Raw genomic sequence first — 17,545 nt, forward strand, 5'->3', positions numbered from 1 at the left:
GCCATAGAAAGAGGCTTCTATCCTTTTTGTCTTAGAACATCCCCTTTGGACAAGGCAACGAGACTATCTCACAATTTGTCAATACAGTTTATAATTCAAATTTGGCTGGGGGAAACTAAAATAAGCAAATTGTGTAATAGGAGAAAGATGGTCACACAAGTTAACAAACTAGTCTGTACATGCCAGAGAGGATGGCATAGTGTGAACAGAGAAAGTCTGCAAATAGTGGAAACCCAAACCCCAATTATAACAGAGTATCCAGTACACTATACCAATCAAAGAATAGGTCTCTTAAGCCTGATTACACAACTCTATTATCTTAATTTAAAATCCAATTAAACTTTGTTGCATCAGACTTCTTGTCTTCTCATGTTAGCTGCTACTTTCAACCAACATTTACATCCAATACATTTTACAAATAATAAATTTGGAATCACAAAAATAATGGAAATAACACAAATGACAAAAAAAAAAAAATGGTTTAACTAGATTAGCCAGTGGATTGAGCACGCAACTTGTTAGCAACATAAAGCAGGTGGCTGATGTTTGTTGAAGGGTAGTTTTGGAGCAGCTTGAGATTCGAAGTGAAATCACCTGCCAACAGTCGCCTCCGGACAAGAATCAGCATTGCACAACATATCCGAAGCAGTGTCTCCTGAAATTGCAATAAAAACTTTTATTTATACATTCGTTTGGTTCTAGACAGATGATTGTCAATGATTATAATATGGAGGGCATCGCCTGGTAGTTAGGGATGGAGGCTGAAAAAGGCTCGGTATAGTTGATTTCAACCAGTTTGGATCTAGACTTTGGATAGTTTGCTCGCTAAAACCCAATTAGGTAAGAAAATGAAAATCCAGAGGTGTGTGACACTTTAATGGATGGTATGTTCTTGGTTTTGTCCCCCTACAACGTCATTTTGTCTTTACCAAAACTAACCACCTTTACTCTACATGAACAAAAGCAAAACAACAATAAAAACAGCATGATAGATGGCTCGGAAGGAACACAAACTTACCTGAGGACCTTCAGGATCACTTAGAAGTGTGTCCCAAATGTGAAGGCTGTCCGCAAAATTGAACTCTTGAGTCAAGAGGAGAGTTATCCATCTAAATGCATAAAATTGGGGATTGACCTGCCATTTGCAAATATAGAGCATCAGACATCTGAGAGATTGACCAACCAAGGGTAAAAATGATGTAATTCACTGAAGTCCAAACATCTGCCAGCTTATGAACTCTTCTGTGTGGACAATAGCCCAAAGTCCAAACAATGCTTGGTGCTATAGGAACAATATCCCATCGTCTGGCCACATAAAAATTGTAAATAAAGAATGGAGCTCAAATTTGATGACTCCCAAAAAAAGATCCAATCATCAGAATCTCATCCACTTGAAAACCACACAAACCATGTTTATCAATCATATCTGGGCTAGAACACGATGCTCTTTTTGCTTATTATTCATTTATTTTTTTCATTTGAAAGAAGAGAATCGGGACTGAATCTTCCATGAGCATTTAAGTAAATTTTGGATTCTGGGTCTGTGTCCTTAGCTCAGCCTTATGGCACATAGGCAGGTGATTGGCTCAGGTAATTAGACCAGTCGATGAACCGACAAGATCACTCGTTTATAATTATTATTATTGGTTGAAAAAGCAGTACATCTGAACATTAAGTTTGATGTACTACATTTTTAACCCTTTTTTTTCTTTTATTTTTTTTTTCACTGGGGAATATTATGGCATGGTACATGGAATGAATATCCACTTCTAATCAGGATAACTGTTTAACCTGGAAGGTGCCTAGGTGATGCATTGAACAGTAAGTTCAATGTCCCTTTTAAGAGGCAGGCAACTAATAAATAAGAGAAAAATATCAAGAAAGAAATACATGAGCACTAGATCAAATGATAATAAATTGAAGATGTATCCATGTCTTACTTTGGTTGTAATCTCAAGATGACGCCAGAGCTCTCCATCATGTTCTTTCAAGAGTTGTGACAACCTTGTAATTGTGGATCGGATACCAACAACACTGTTATCGAGTTGCTGACAGAAATGATCCCTGAATCCGCTTAATAACTCGACAAAACAAAAAAATGTGTCCGCTTCTGCAGAAGCCTGCATAACTTGAAAGTGGGAGATGATCAACAAAGTGAAACCAAAAGCATAAGATAAAGGCTAGATAGTATAGTGATTAGTCATCACAAGAAGAAATCAGTTTCTTTTGGGGGAAAAAAAAACCTAAATATGCAAGGACGGAATAATCTGGATTTATAATTCAAGAAGTGGTGAAACCAACCTAAAAATAGTCTGTAGAAGTGCCAAACAAGATGATTTAAGTGTTTGATTCCAATGAACTACTGAATGGGCTACTGATGTCTGATTTTAGTGATTTGTTTCTGGATGAACCATCAAATGATCTACAGCCTATGCAAAACATACAGCATGCTATTTTTTAGGTTAAAATTTCTTCTTGGCCTAATTTACTTGTGTATCATCAAAGAGCACAGGGAGCGAAAAGCCAAGTGGATGAAAGTACTGTGGATAATACTTTGAATTAGGCCAATGAGCGTATGTTCATGAAACTTCATTTCAGGAACACCAGTTTCCACAGGGTTAGGTTTCGGGTCACTTGAAATTCAGGTCATGACATGTATAATTTTTATTTTTATTATTTATTATTATTTTTTAAAAAAACATTTGAGGCTGTCTCAGATAGGTTCCATAGCCTTACTTCCAATGGGTTTCAACACTGGAACAGCCTAGAGGTAACTCCCAAGGTTTATCAAGCCTATAGAATTTATTCTTGTTTATCCAAGGCAAGTGCTAATTCAAATTGTCCAGATTGGAGACCCTGACTAGAACACAGGACCAAATCTAATTCTGCGGCCACTTTTTGGGTAATTGAGGCCAACTAGGCAGGTACTAGTGGAGCTAGTAGGGACACAAAAGGCAACATCTAGTCCATCTTTTAAACCTGTGTCATTGGCTCTTGCTATGAAAGCAGTTAGTAAAGCTATTGAAGCAATGGGCTCCAAGGAATACATGACAGAAGGGGACTTTTCAGTTTTGATTTCGGATTAACCATGAAACATTAAACTGATGCTGCTATAACTATCTTATGATGACAGCTTGGAACATTGTTGAGAGGTCAGGGGTGAAAGCTATGTGGATGAATGGAGAGAGCAAACAAGAAAGCCTATTTCCCAGAAAAAAAGAGGTGCTTTCACTGAAGACAACTTTAGGGAAAACCATACTCCTTGATTTCAGTTTTGTTTGGATGTATAAGGTGGCTTCAAGCTCTTCCCTATTGGATTTTGATGATTTTCGAGATGAGAAGAGTTGACTTTATAATCTCTCCCTGGTTCTCATTTGGAGGATTTCTCATACTTCTAGCTGCACCTTTTGCAATTAATTCATTCTTCTGTATATTTTTGCTGTCTTCCTTCAAAGAGGTGTTCTGTGTTATTCCTTGGTCAAGTAAAATTATCTTTTGGCTTAAAACTATTTCAGCTTCGTTTCTCAACTTTAAGTTTCTACTAAATCCCATTGTAGGAAAACTCAATACATGTAGGAGAATGATAAAAACTGTGTATTCCAATTCCAACAAATTAATAATTCTTTAGATCAACTCTCTAAGATTACAGTGCATCTTAAAAAAGAAAAAAAATATTACAGTGCAAATGTTATCCTATGATCCCAATCCATATACGAGTTTTTAGGTACCAAAGCCCCCTTGTCTTTGGAGTGCTTAGTAAATCTCCTGCCAACCCCCTCATTCAGGCATCATCACAGTGCCAACAGAGTGGGTTTCAGGAGTCAATGAAGTCCTCATGGCAGAAGCGGCAGGATTTGAAGGTAGGTTTTCCTCCCCCACTTTCTCCTCCAAATGGGTCTCCCTCTCACAATGTCAGGTCAGCATGTTAGGCTAGGGTGGGGCCTCCCTTAAGGTTTCCGAGTCCTGGCTTTCAGCAGTTAAGTTTGTTGCTCCAAGATGGGAGGTTGGTGGATCTCACAGAAGCGTAGAGAAGGATTCCTCGGTATGGATGTGGCGGTTAGGGCTGAGGAGGGGGAGGCCAATAAAGCAATGGAGGCTTGTCGGATTTCAAAGGAGGAGAAGATGGCTATGTTAGCCTTGCCGATCACTTAGTCAAGTTCAGTAGCTTTTTGGGTTTCCCAGTGGCGGGGGTTGAAAAGCAAATCAACTCCCTTCTGACGAAAATGAAGTCAAGAAAAGGTCGTGAAATTAAGGTTGTAGGGGGAAAGAGGAATTTGTTTTCAGCAACTCTTTGGAGAGGGAGATGCAAAAACTGGAATGCTCAATCAATTACAATTGTTCTCCTATTTCAATCAGGGGAAAGGGGAGCAGCAGTGGGATCTCAACCCAAATCAGGACATGGGGTGAATCGACTGGAAACCCAACCCGAACACTGATTTGAACATGGGAGGGAGAGAAGTGGAGGGCATGTAGAAGAGCCCAGAAGGTTTGGATGGATGTGGAGGCTTCATTGTGCGAGTAGAAAAGGGTTGAGATTCTGGTTTTTGTGCAGCCTGAATGGCCTTCAGCAACCCCCATGAGTTGGGGGGCCACCAAATGAAAAATCGCAAGGGAAAATTTCTGAGTGGTGGGGAGTGGGTGCATGGTCTACTCAATATTGTAGAAGAGTCTTGCACAAATCTTTAATTGGGGACACAGCCCAAAATCCGAGCCCATCAATAGAATCCAGGTTGTCTGATATATAGAGCTAGAGGACAGACTCATGAGTAAATGGAGTTGGATTTATCACTGATTTGATGGGCATTTGGGCCTTCGGCCACCATTGGAGATGCTATCTGTCTACACTTCCCTCCTTGGAAAAGAAGCACTTTTGTGAATTAAAAAGTGGGCCTCAAATTATTTTCCTAGAGAAAAAAAGTGGGAAAAAGAAAGAATAAAGGTACCTTCCCTTTGGGAATTACAGGTATTGGGAGGGGTTGTTTGGGAAGAGAAAAGCGCATGAACGCCGCTTTTTTTTATTACAGTTTGTTTGCAGGTTTTTGGTTTCAGATGGTCTTAGGGGTGTTTTCTGTTCTGTGCTAGGCTTTAGAAGTCTCTTTTTGGTGGTGATGGTGTTTTTGCGCTGGTCCCTCCTGCCAAGGAATGTCCGGTTGTTCTTAGGGGTTGTTTTCAAGGTGGTTGGTATTTTCTCTTCCTTCTTCTCTTTGACTAGCCTTTGGGCATAAGTTGTATACTTCGTGTGTACTTTGATGCGCCTTTTTGCTAGCGCTTTTTAATATATTCTCTCATTTACCCATAAAAAAAACAACCATTTTGAGATATAGAGTTGAATCACAAAATAAGGCATACCGCTAAAATTATCTAGTTTAATTAGATAAAACAGTGCAAAAGCCCTTTTGTTAGGAGATGGACAAAATATGCTATAAGACAACCAGAAGTAGGCTTCACTATCAAATCAGAAGTTCAAAAATTTTGAATGCACAGAAATCTCATTTACTAACCGCATTTTCCTCATCAGGGTCATTTTTGAATACATAGAATAGAGGCGCCAAAATTTCATTCATCCCTTGCACATATCTTATACCCGGATTCAACTTTGCAAACACAATCAATATGTTCCTCAAAGCATCCTGAAATACAGGATCCATTTAATTTGGTCAAATGGGTGATGTTTGTATCAAGTCTCATGCCTCAAGTAACAACACATACCTGATTTGTTTTTGCAGATGGCGTGTCCCCAGAGAAGAAGTTCATGTCTGGATGAGTGCGCTTGACATCTCGGTCAATTTGCTCTATGATCTCTGTGTCCTAAAAATGTTCAAATTGTAATAAATAATTCAAAACACCATCAGTGACCATATATCATCTCCTAATACCAATTTATAGTCCAATAGCATAAAGAAATGGGATTCACCTTAATAAGGCCCACAATTATTTTCCCAGACATACCATGGGCACTGCCAAACAAGCTACAATCTAAAACTATTGGACTAAAAATCGAACTGATGCTTAAAAATAAAAAATAAAAAAATAAAAGAATGCTGGTACGGTTTGAAGCATATTTTGTCAAAAACGAATGACAAATCCTACACCAACAAAAAACTATAATCACCATAAGATGTTCCCAGAATAATTCATGGAATTTTATTTACCCTTCTAAGAGGCCGTGACAGGATCCAAAAAGTACTGATGATGATCATCCCCACCCTCTTTATTACAATGTCAAAAAAGGACAAAATAGCAAGCCCTAATAAAGCCAAATGATCATTTTATTTCTTTCTTTCACATGGAATTGCAAAATTAATCCCTTACCCAATACTCACACCGTAATTATAAAATATTTAACATAGAACATCTTATCACTTTAGCATGCATCTAAGAGAACTTTCCAGCAAATGTCACTTGATATGTACCTGGAAGAACTGATTCCAGATGCTGGTCTTTCCAAGGCTCAAAGGATGCTCTCCATGAGTGATTTCTGATCTTGAGAGCATGCCACTGCCTTCAGATTTAGGTTCATCGTCAGGACTTGTAGATTTACCCAACCTCCTTGTGATTTCTGACTGACTAGCCACATAAACATTCAGAAATACAGGAAAAAGAATATTATACAGAAAGGTGCAGTGTAGAAATATAAAAACAACTTGATATATTTTTTATTTTTTTATTTTTTGGTTTGTTATTTTTACTTTTATTTTATTTATTTATTGTGTTGTTACATAAAATCAAACCTAGAATATCCCTTTTCCTGATGTGAACCCCTTGCCACTAGAGCAAAGCCTCAAGGACTTCAACTTATTAGAACAAACACTGAGCTGGCTTTGCCACACACAGAGTAGGGAAGTATTTCTCATCCTTCTCTTGTAATCTCTTATTTTTTATGAATATGTTTTTGTTTTAGACAAAGAAAATGTCCGTCAGGGTGCCCCGTTGGTTAGGGCGACTGCTGAGATGTGTGATAAAGGTGCATGGTCCTAAGTTTGATTCCTGCCACTAGTTAAATGTCTTTGATTACCCAAGTCAACACCCTGAGACTTGGGTCCCGTTGAAGACTCTCAAGGGCTCGGCCTGGGAAGGTTCCTTATTTATCACCCAAAAAAAAAAAAAAGCTCCACAAAGAGAGGCATGTCCTACACATCACAAGAGGAACTGTAACTGCATTGTACCAATTGGACAATGAAAAAAAGAATGGGAAGGAAGGCAGGAAAAGCCTTCTATATTTATTGCCAAAGAAAAAACATGAGATTCAATGTTCATTAGACATAGATTCAGCCATTCCAGTCACCTACACCAATAATAAGTATAAGACAAAAGATTCTATTCCAAATGGCATTTTTCAAGAAAGGAGATGGTGATACTAAAAGCCTTTTCACAGAATGTCTAGCTGGAGAATGAAGAGTAGCTTCCCACATGAATTTGGGAAATTTTTAGAGGATTGAGAAGCCATCTAAGGAGATTACATGATTATTTTGTTTCCTGTTCTCACTGGAATAATTGCCCCAGGGAAGGTTGGATCAGAGGCCTTTTCAGCCTACACAAAGTGGATTTAGAAACCCTTTTAGAGTCAACCTCTATAGCCCTATAGAACAGCAGTTACATTCTAAATAGTTTAGCAGTTCTAGTTCATTTCTTGATGCATTGTTTTTTTTTTTTTTTGATTGGAAACGACACAAAGATTTATTGATAGAAAAAAAGTACAAAAGAAGGATGAGGAATCCTCCTGCCAAAGACAGCTAAACTATAGAAAAATACACTGAAAAACAAGCTATCCCTCTAAAAAGACCACTCCTTATGGAGTACATACAGCTATCCAATCAAGATGTATCGCATTAAGGGGAGTCCCCTTAAAAACCTTGGAACAATAGGCCCAAAGAGAAGCAAGGAAAACAATAGAGTCCCATAGAGACTCTGAATTCCTTGCTTTATCCTCAAAAATCCTCGCATTTCTTTCCCTCCACACAATCCGAATAAGAGCGATGTTTGCAGCTTGCCACAAGGCTATCCCCCTCTTAGTTGAACCAAATCCATTGAATTTGATGTACATCATGTCAAGGATGCTTCTCGGGGGAACCCAATCCATCTTAGCTAACTGAAATAACCTGTGCCATAACCCAATCGTCAAGGAGCAATGAAGAAAAATATGATCGGCTGATTCCCCATACTTCATGCACAGAATACAAATATCCGGACTAAGGGCTTTGTAGGGTCTTCTCACTTGTAGCATGTCATTAGTATTCACCTTCTTGTGTGCCACTAACCAGATGAATGACTGCACTTTGAAAGGAATTTGAGAATTCCAAACGAATTTAGAAGGAAAAACCTGAGGAGATCCAGAAAATTGGGATAAAGCTAGAAAGAAAGATTTAACTGAAAAAAGCCCTGAAGAAGACAAGGGCCACAATCTGGCATTTGGAACCGAAGGAGATAAATGCACTCCATCAAGAGAACGCATGAGGCCTTCTAAGTCCTCAATCTCAGAATCTGACAAGTTACGACGGAAATTTAAATTCCAAGAGAAAGGACGAGTAGGACCGAGAACTGAAGAAATAGATATGTTTTTATCCAAGACTACTCTAAATAGACTTGGATATTGGGATCCCAAAGGTTGGTCCCCCCACCACAAATCTTCCCAGAAGCGAATTCTTTCCCCATTTCCTACCACAAATCGAGTAAACGAGGAAAACTCTTGAAAGACTTGAGAAATAGCCTTCCAAGGACAACGATGTGACCATCTGACTATTGTGTTAGCATCCCAACCATTGGAGTGTGAACCATAGATGCTTAGTATGACCTGATGCCAAAGAGCTGAACCCTCTCTAGGGTACCTCCACAACCATTTCCCTAAAAGAGCGAGATTTCTCAGAGAAATATTCCCAAAACCCAAACCCCCTATTTTCTTCGGTTTACACACGACATCCCACCTGACTAAATGATCCTTTTTGCCTTCCCCAATCCCTGACCATAAAAAATCCCTCTGCAACCTCTCGATTTTTGCAGCAACTGAAGCGGGTAACTTAAATAAAGAAAGATAGTAACAGGGCATATGGGTAAGGCAAGATTGGATGAGAGTTATCCTCCCTCCGAAGGATAGGTATGCCTTTTGCCAACCATCTAATCTTCTTGAAATTCTCTCAATCACAGGATCCCAAAAACCACCTGCCCTGGGGTTCCCGCCCAAAGGAAGACCCAGATATAGTATAGGCCAGCCAGAAGCCTTGCATCCAAGTGTCTCAACCAATCTTGAAATATGAGCATGATCCAAATTGATGCCATAAATATTACTCTTGTCTAAATTGACCTTAAGTCCAGAAATATGCCCAAATGCTAACAAAAGACTCTTGAGAGTCTGCAAGTCTTCCTCCCTAGTGTTAGAAAAGAAGATGGTGTCATCGGCAAATTGCAAATGAGATACCCTAGTTCTGTTTCTACCCACCCTGAAACCCTCCAACATATTTCTCTCCTCTGCTCTCACAAGCATCCTACTCAATACATCTGCTACTAAAGTAAACAAAAAGGGAGATAAAGGGTCTCCTTGTCTTAATCCTCTCGATGCCTTAACCCAACCTTTAGCGCTACCATTCACCAATACTGCATAAGATACCGAGGACAAGCATCCATTCATCCATTTCCTCCATTTAGGACTAAACCCCTTCTTCTCCAACACTTGATCTAAAAAATCCCACCTTACGTGATCGTAAGCTTTTTCAAAATCAATCTTAAAGACGACTCCTTCCTCCCCTGATCGCCTTCTCTCATCCACTATCTCATTTGCTATGAGGACTGCATCCATTATTTGTCTCCCTTGAACAAAAGCTCCTTGAGTAGAATGGATGGTTTCATGTAAAACCCCTCTTAGACGCCCTGAGAGCACTTTGGCTATTATCTTATAGAGACTAGTGATCAAACTAATGGGTCTAAAGTCTGAGATTTTCTTTGTCGTACTCTTTTTGGGCAAAAGAACAATGAAAGAGGCATTAGTGCTTTGATTGATAACTCCGCTCCTATGAAACTCTGCAAACACTCTCACTAAATCCTCCTTAATCACATCCCAGCAGTCTTGGAATACTGCAATAGTAAAGCCATCAGGCCCCGGAGCCTTGTCCCTATCCATCTGAAATATGGCCTTAGAAATCTCTTCTTCTGTAAAAGGGGCAACCAACCTTATTGCACTTTCTTCCGAAATAGGGGACCAATCTAAACCTTCAATACTCCAAGACTCTCCTATAGGATTCGCGTAGAGTTTTTCAAAGTAGAGTAAGATCTCCTCTGTGATGCTCACGGCATTATTCAACACTAAGCCCGTTTCATTTTCCAATGACTTGATATACTTCCTATTTCGCCTACCATTAGCCACTTTATGAAAAAACTTAGAGTTGCAATCCCCTTCCTTAACCCATTTCACCCTAGCTTTTTGTCTCCAATGGATTTCCTCCCTCAAAATTAATTCCTCTAGCTCCCCTTTTCTTAAGGCTCTTTGACCTAACAATTCCGAGGTGAGACCCCCATCCTGCTCGATGGCGTCTAAGTTAGCTAAATCCTTGAGGATACTTTTTTTCTTTTCATTAAGCACTCCAAAAGAAAGCTTATTCCATTCCTTCGCTTTGGCTTTAACAAATTGTAATCTCCTCATGAACTTGTGGCCTTCCCATCCGTTTCCTTGAAAACCCCTCCACCAATTTCTAAAGTTCTCCTTGAAACTAGGATGTTGCAGCCACATGTTCTCAAATCTAAAAAGAGTTGGGCCCCACTTGAACGGATTGGTATCCAAAGCAATTGGCCAATGATCTGAGGTCCTTCTGATAAGGGTTTCTTGAATGCCTTGGGGAAATAGCTGCCCCCACTCATTTGAGTAAAGAAAACGGTCTAATCTCTTGCACACGGGAGACTCTTGCATATTTGACCAAGTGAATGATGCGTTCCGAAGAGGTGGATCAAGTAATTCACTTTCACTAATAAAACTATCAAAGTCCCTCATGCTTGAAGTTAGCCTAGAGCCCCCCAATTTTTCTGAACTTCTCCTTATGACATTAAAATCACCGCCCACACACCACAACGGAAAAGTTAGACCATAAATGTCATAAAGTTCCACCCAAAAATCCTTCCTAAGTGAGGGACTATTTGGACCATAAACTGCAGAAATCCAAAGAGGTCCACTTCCCTCCAAGGCGAATTTGACCGATATCGAGAAAGAGCCTAATACCACCTCCTCCTTGCTCAACTTTTTTGAATCCCAAATGAACAAAATCCCACCAGAAGCCCCACACGCCAGGAGAATAACCCAATCCTTATTTCTGACCGTCCATACACTGCCCACTAGCCTTCTGTCGCACTTCTCCTTTTTTGTTTCCTGAATCATCACAACATCCGGCTTCTCTAACCTAAGGAAATCTTTAATCACTCTTCGCTTATTACTTGAACCCAAACCCCTAACATTCCAACTGATGATTTTCATGGAAAAACACGCAGGCCCTAACCCTCCAAACCAAAACCACCTGGATTCAAACGCCTATGGACCTCTATTCTTCCTCCTAGAGTACACCTTAATGTCCAGAGAGCATAGGACCTCACGTACTTTAGCCATTTTCCTAGGGGACAGGCCATCTATAAGAAAGTCTTCCGGCGGGGATGCCTCATTAACCCCCGGACTGCCTGGCATCAGGTTAGAAGACTTCCCAGGGGTAGAACTCTCGGACATCTGGTTAAAAACAGCTCTCTGATTCTCCTCCTCAACATGGACAGGGATGCCAACAAAATTTAATGGGCCAACATCGCCTATTTTGGGAAAAATTTTAAATTTACCTTGATTTACCGAAGGAGACTGGGAAAGAATTTCTGAATTTGGGAGATGAGGACCGAAGGGACACGGAAGATTCAATGCCAGATTACAGGAAGGAGAGGGATGAGGCTCGGGTGGCTGAGAAGAAAAAGGCTGACTTACCTCCAAGCTTTCCACTCCCGGAACTTCACAATTTCCTCCCAAAATGATGTCTTTACCTCTGGTTCTTGGAATAGAAGGTGACACCGTGACTGAAGAGCTACCAGGATCGTACCCCGCTCGGCCCGTAAATCCTCCTTTGTCTTCTTTGAGTTAGGATTTTCGCGATTCCATCACTCCTCTTGACGTCGAGACTTCCTCCTTCGACCATCTGTTGCAATTCCTTGGCAGAAGACAACGGAAGATGGGACTCCCTCTGATGCCTCGAGTCTGATGAGATCCCTCTTGATGCATTGTTGCGGGGGGAGGAAAACTAGAGAAGCTATTTTCTTGCTTTTTTCTTCCTCTGAAGGGAAGAAAAACATGGATAAGAATGGATCCCTTGGCAGTTATAACTTGACAATAGCAGGTTTTCCAGGTTGTTAGGAGATCTTGAGGGGCAAGATCTTTAAGGTTTTAACATAAGTTTTCTTGAATGGGATAGCTGCATCAGTGCTATCTTTATCACTTTGATCCTTGAGAAAGATAGGTCCATTAATATCTGAATTGTAGATCAATTAGTTTTGTGACTAGCTTTTGTAAGATCATCGCTAAGAACTTCACTAGAAGACCTAGGGAGGTGCTCCAAGATAAGGTATCCCATCCCCAAGTAGTGTTTGTCAAAGGAGACAGATTTTGAATGTGGTCCTAATTCCTGATGACATGAGTGAAAGTGAGAGATATCTTCCCAAGAATGCATGATGACCAAACTAGAATTTGAAGAGGCCAATGATTATGGGAACAAGTATGATAAAAAATAATAATAATTATGGGAACCGAGCTTTTTGGATTATGCTTTGGTGAAGAAGGGCTTTGCAAGGTCATTGGAAAAAGGAGATCAGAGAATGTTAGAGATCAAGAAATTTTGTAATCCTTGATTTTAAGCCTAGAAAGCGGTTCCAAGCAGCCAAATGGTTTAGTCAAGGGCACCATCTCACCCCTATGATTACCCACATTAATGATTAATGTGCATAGCATATTGATCTTGAGGAATTAGGTGGTAGAGATTATTAAGACTTTCAAGTGAGACAGAAAAGAAGTTTCCCATCTTCATTTGCCGATGATACAATTCTTTCCTCAATTTTACCTATCAAAAAAATATAAAAAAATAAAACAATTCTTTCCTTCTTCATGGAAGGAGAATAAGGAACCACATACTTGTTAGAGGTTATTGAATTTATAACACACTTTAGAATTAATATAGCCAAGAGTGCACTTCTTGGCAGCTTAGGTATTATAATTGTGGTAGGACGTCACTTGAACTCTTTTTTTAAAAAAAAAGTGAGAATGTATTAATTTAAAAAGAAAAAGAACAAAGGATGAGATGCCTATCAAGAAAACATAACACACACACAGTCACACACACACACACACAAAGAGAAAGAAAGAGTTGTGCCTCAAAAACAATCAATGAGGATAGCTTTTCCACAATATATCTCAGGGATCTAGCATCCCTGTTGGCCAAACAGTCAACAACCTGGATAGTTAAAGTAGGTATCTAAATAAAAGAAGGGAAAATATCCCTAGCAAGAGCAGAATCCTACTCATCTGATAAACAAGCCCCCATGAACCCTCCTCCAAGGTCAAGATGCTCATAACCAAGGAATCTCCTTCCTCGGAGAAGGCTCAACACACTCGCAAGCAACCTTGTTTAAATCTTCTCAAAGATAAAAGCTGAGCATGAACAATGGAATAATAAATCAACATACCAATGCCTCACTCACGCTCTTGTGCCAAAAAAGAATCAAACCAACAAAATCTTATATTTTAGACGTATTACCTTAGTTACAAGTTTGTATAAGATTATAGCTAAGGTTTTACCAGGACACTTAGTACAGTTCTCCATGAAATCATTTATATATCCCAAGGAGCCTCTATTAAGGGAAAACAAATTTTGGATGATATTATGATTGCCAAAGATATGGTGGATGAGAAAAGGCGATCAAGGTAGGAAGGGGTAGATTTCAAAATAGATTTTGAAAAGGCCTATGATCATGTGGCATGGGGTTTTTTGGATCATGTATTAGAGAGAATGGTTTAGCTCAAAAAGGAGTCTTGGATGAGGGCTTGTTTATCTTCAACATGTTCTGCAATCCTAGTAAATGGAATTGTCAAAGTTTGGGTTAAGGCAATCCGAGGGTTAAGACAAGGAAATCCTCTTTCCCCATTCCTTTACCATTGCAGTTGATGTTCTAAGTAAGATAATGATCAGAGCAAAGGAAAGCGATTTATCAAAAGGCTTTGTAGTAGGCAGGAATAAGACTAAAGTGTCTCTTTGACAATTTGTAGATAACACCATATTTTCTCTAGAGCCTCTATGGAAAATCCACAAAACCTCAAGCTAATCATTTTGGTTTTTGGACAAATATCAAGGCTTTAAGATCAATTTAGAGAAGAAAACTCTCTTTAGTATCAATATAAGTCAAGATCTAGTATCTAGGTTAGCCTTGATGCTTGATTGTGAAGTCTCATAATGGCCTTTATCTTATCTAGGTCTTTCACTAGGATGGAATCTGAAGGCAAGTGGATTTTGGGATCTGGTGGTTGATAGAATCTCAAGGACACTAGATGGGAGGAAAAAACCTTTTTGTCTTTTGGAGGGGAGAATAACTCAAATTCAGTCATGCTTGTTTTACATCCTTAGCTATTTCTTATCTCTTTTCAAGATCCTAACATCAATAACTTTAGAGATTGAGAAATGACAAAGGAATTTTCTTTTGTCAAGAAATAGAAAGGGTAATAAAAATCATCTTATCAGTTGGGACATAATGTGCCAAAGGAGTTTGAAGGTTTGGGGATTGGGAAGACTTCGATGAGTAAGCCTCCTCCCTTAGGGAAGTGGCTTTGGAGGTTTCCTAAGGAAACTTTTGTCCTTTGGCATCAGGTTTTTTCAAGCATATATGGGACACTTTATAATGAATAAATCACCAATATTCTGGTTAAATGGTCACATAGATGTCCTTGGAAAGCCATGGCACAAATATTCCAAGACTTCTCTTCACTCACTTTGTGGTGGATGACAGGGCAAGAATTCATTTTTGGGAAGTTTGTGCTGGGGAAATAAACCTTTGTGTCCACAATTTTCAGGTCTTTATAAAGTTATCACAGTTGAAAACCTCATCATATGATTTATCCTTGGTAACTCCTCTTCACTTTCTGGGAACCTTAACTTTCATTGTAACCCCACTAATTTGGAAATTGAGAACCTTGAGATACTCATATCCTCACTCACTCTTGTGCAATTGTCTCCATCAACTACAAATACAAGAACTTGATCATCATCCTCTTTAGTTTTACTCTTAGTAAAATCAATTTTCTTAGCCTTATCCAATTTATCAAATTCAACCCATTTGCTCCATCTAAAATTTTTTGTAACTCAAAGGCCCTACTAAGATCAAGGGTTTTGCTTTGTTAGTGGGGCACAAGAAGGTAAACATCAATGACATGCTACAGTTGAAAAGATCTTACAAATTCCTTAGTCCTCATTGGTGCATCTTATGCATGGAAAGTGGAGAATCGATTGACCATCTGTCTCTATATTGTCTATTAACATCAGGGCTTTGACACAAGTTATTTAGTCTAGCCAAGATGGATTGGATTCTACCCTAGAGAATGTGACATGATGACCATCTCATTTAGAGGTTTGGGAGCTCTATCAGAGGCAAGACCATTTGGCAAATTTCTTGTCTCACTATGCCTTGGATTATGTGGTGACAAAGAAATGCTAGGATCTTTGAGGAAAAGTGGAGAATGGAAGAGATGTTGAGGAATTTACTTCACTTTTATCCCTCCTTATGGGCCTCTTATACTGACACCTTTAGAGGCATTCTACTCAATGTTATTCAACTTTGTTGGCATCTAGTTTATAAATCAAATGGATTGTATAACAATGAAAGGAGTTGAGTTCGATTTTGAGATGTTACCTTTGTTTATCCTCAAGTGGACTAAAGCTTTGTGTAGAGTTCTCCTTGCATAGTGAAGACGTTTAGGCATACTTTATAATTTTCTTGTATTTTTGGGGGAGCATCCATCATCCTTCTCATGTACTTTTTTTTTTCACAATTAATACATCTTTTGTTTCTAATAAAAAAAATAAAAAATAAAATCCAAGCATCAATAGTCATCCTAGAACTTGCCAATTAGGAAAAAGCCCACAACATCGATGTGTGTCTCTTAATAATCTTTGTCCATCTTCTTCCCTAAGATTCTGGTTAACATAATGAATAGGATTAAAAATAAGAAACTATAAAAATAAAAAATAAAAAACTTGTGGTTTTGCGCAAAGAATAAAAAAGACCATTTAGGGTTTTTTTAAAATAAAAAAGAACAATTTCATTGCATTGAAATAGTAAGTATAGAAAAGGATGAAGAATCCTTCTAGGAAGTACAAAATCCTCTATACAACTAAGAAAATCGAAGAGACCAACAACTTTCGGGTCATAACAACCCTTCCAAAAGGGTTAGAGTTTGTCTCAATTGCTAAAGCTTGACTTGCAAGTCAGCCACACTCCAACCCTTAGCTACCCTAGGTTACCTAAAGAGCACCCATCAAAATGTAACTTAACAAACCCATTGGAGGTGGTAGTTATTCAAAAAGAGTATCTTTAGTCAACCTCATGGTTTTGTAAACTTGGTTCGAATCTAGCAAAATGAGGCTCAAAGGGACATCTGCAAAAGCTTTACTTGTAGAAGTTGAAGAAGAGAAGTAAAAAAAGATCATTTAGTTAATTGGAGGATGGTTTGTCAAGCAAGCTAAAGTATTTTGGTTTTGTAAAGTGGCCTAAGAAAGGTTTCCCTTGTAGGAAATGGCCATGGAGGTTCCTAGAGATCAAGACTCGCTTTAGCACTTATGATCAAAAGTAGGTATTGTGTTAAAGTCATATTAAGATGCTAAAGTAGAAATTTATATCTCAAGGTTTGATTTCCATTTTTTTATCACATTGAATACATCATTAGGGATGATCTAGTATTCCTTTCTCAGAGGATTTCTAGCGAAAGGAAGAGAATTTATTGTCATCGAAAAAAAAAAGGAAATGAAGTTGAAATTGGCAGAGATGCTTGGGTGATTAATCCCTCCGAAGGAATGTTGACAAGGTAGGATTAGTTCAATCCTAGGTTTAGAAGGTGCTTTTTTTGTTGAGAGCTAGATATATTACTGTCTTCCTTTAAGGTTCTCAACTCATTACTGGTAGGCTTAGCAAATAAGCTTGTTTGAAAAAATGGTGCTTAGGGGCTCAAAAACAAACATTCTATTGCTATGAAATAAGTAAATGCAAACAAGGATGAGAAAATTTTCCCTTAAAAACAACCACTACATAACTATCTAATAAAAGCCAAGAAAAAATATCTACTCTAAAGATCAATGGAAACAAGTTGTTACAACTATGAACTCAAAACTTAGGGGTACAAAATCCTCTATAAAGTGATTGATTGATTGGCTTCCTCTTTTATTAACATATTCACCACACGATTAGCTACTTGAGGTATTTAGAAGAATGGACATTCCACTCTAAAGCAATATAAAAAATTTGGCATAACCAACTTTCACCCCTCTACAAGCCTCTCCCTTCT

The 17,545-nt window shown here is 38.8% G+C and overlaps 1 protein-coding gene across 1 annotated transcript in view; it reads right to left on the reverse strand.

The window, feature by feature from the left end:
• Positions 1-223: 223 nt before the first annotated feature.
• LOC100241872 (uncharacterized) overlaps positions 224-17,545 on the reverse strand; it is a 28,377-nt gene continuing 11,055 nt past the window's right edge. The window contains exons 4-9 of the mRNA XM_002271177.4: positions 6,414-6,563; positions 5,710-5,808; positions 5,502-5,630; positions 1,941-2,120; positions 1,019-1,135; positions 224-655 (exon numbers count right to left, since the gene is read on the reverse strand). Coding sequence (XP_002271213.1) covers positions 491-655; positions 1,019-1,135; positions 1,941-2,120; positions 5,502-5,630; positions 5,710-5,808; positions 6,414-6,563 — 840 coding nt within the window. The 3' untranslated portion in view covers positions 224-490. The remainder of the gene's footprint in view (positions 656-1,018; positions 1,136-1,940; positions 2,121-5,501; positions 5,631-5,709; positions 5,809-6,413; positions 6,564-17,545) is intronic.

The sequence above is a fragment of the Vitis vinifera genome, chromosome 5, assembly GCF_030704535.1.
Source record: "Vitis vinifera cultivar Pinot Noir 40024 chromosome 5, ASM3070453v1".
NCBI classification, from domain to species: domain Eukaryota; kingdom Viridiplantae; phylum Streptophyta; class Magnoliopsida; order Vitales; family Vitaceae; genus Vitis; species Vitis vinifera.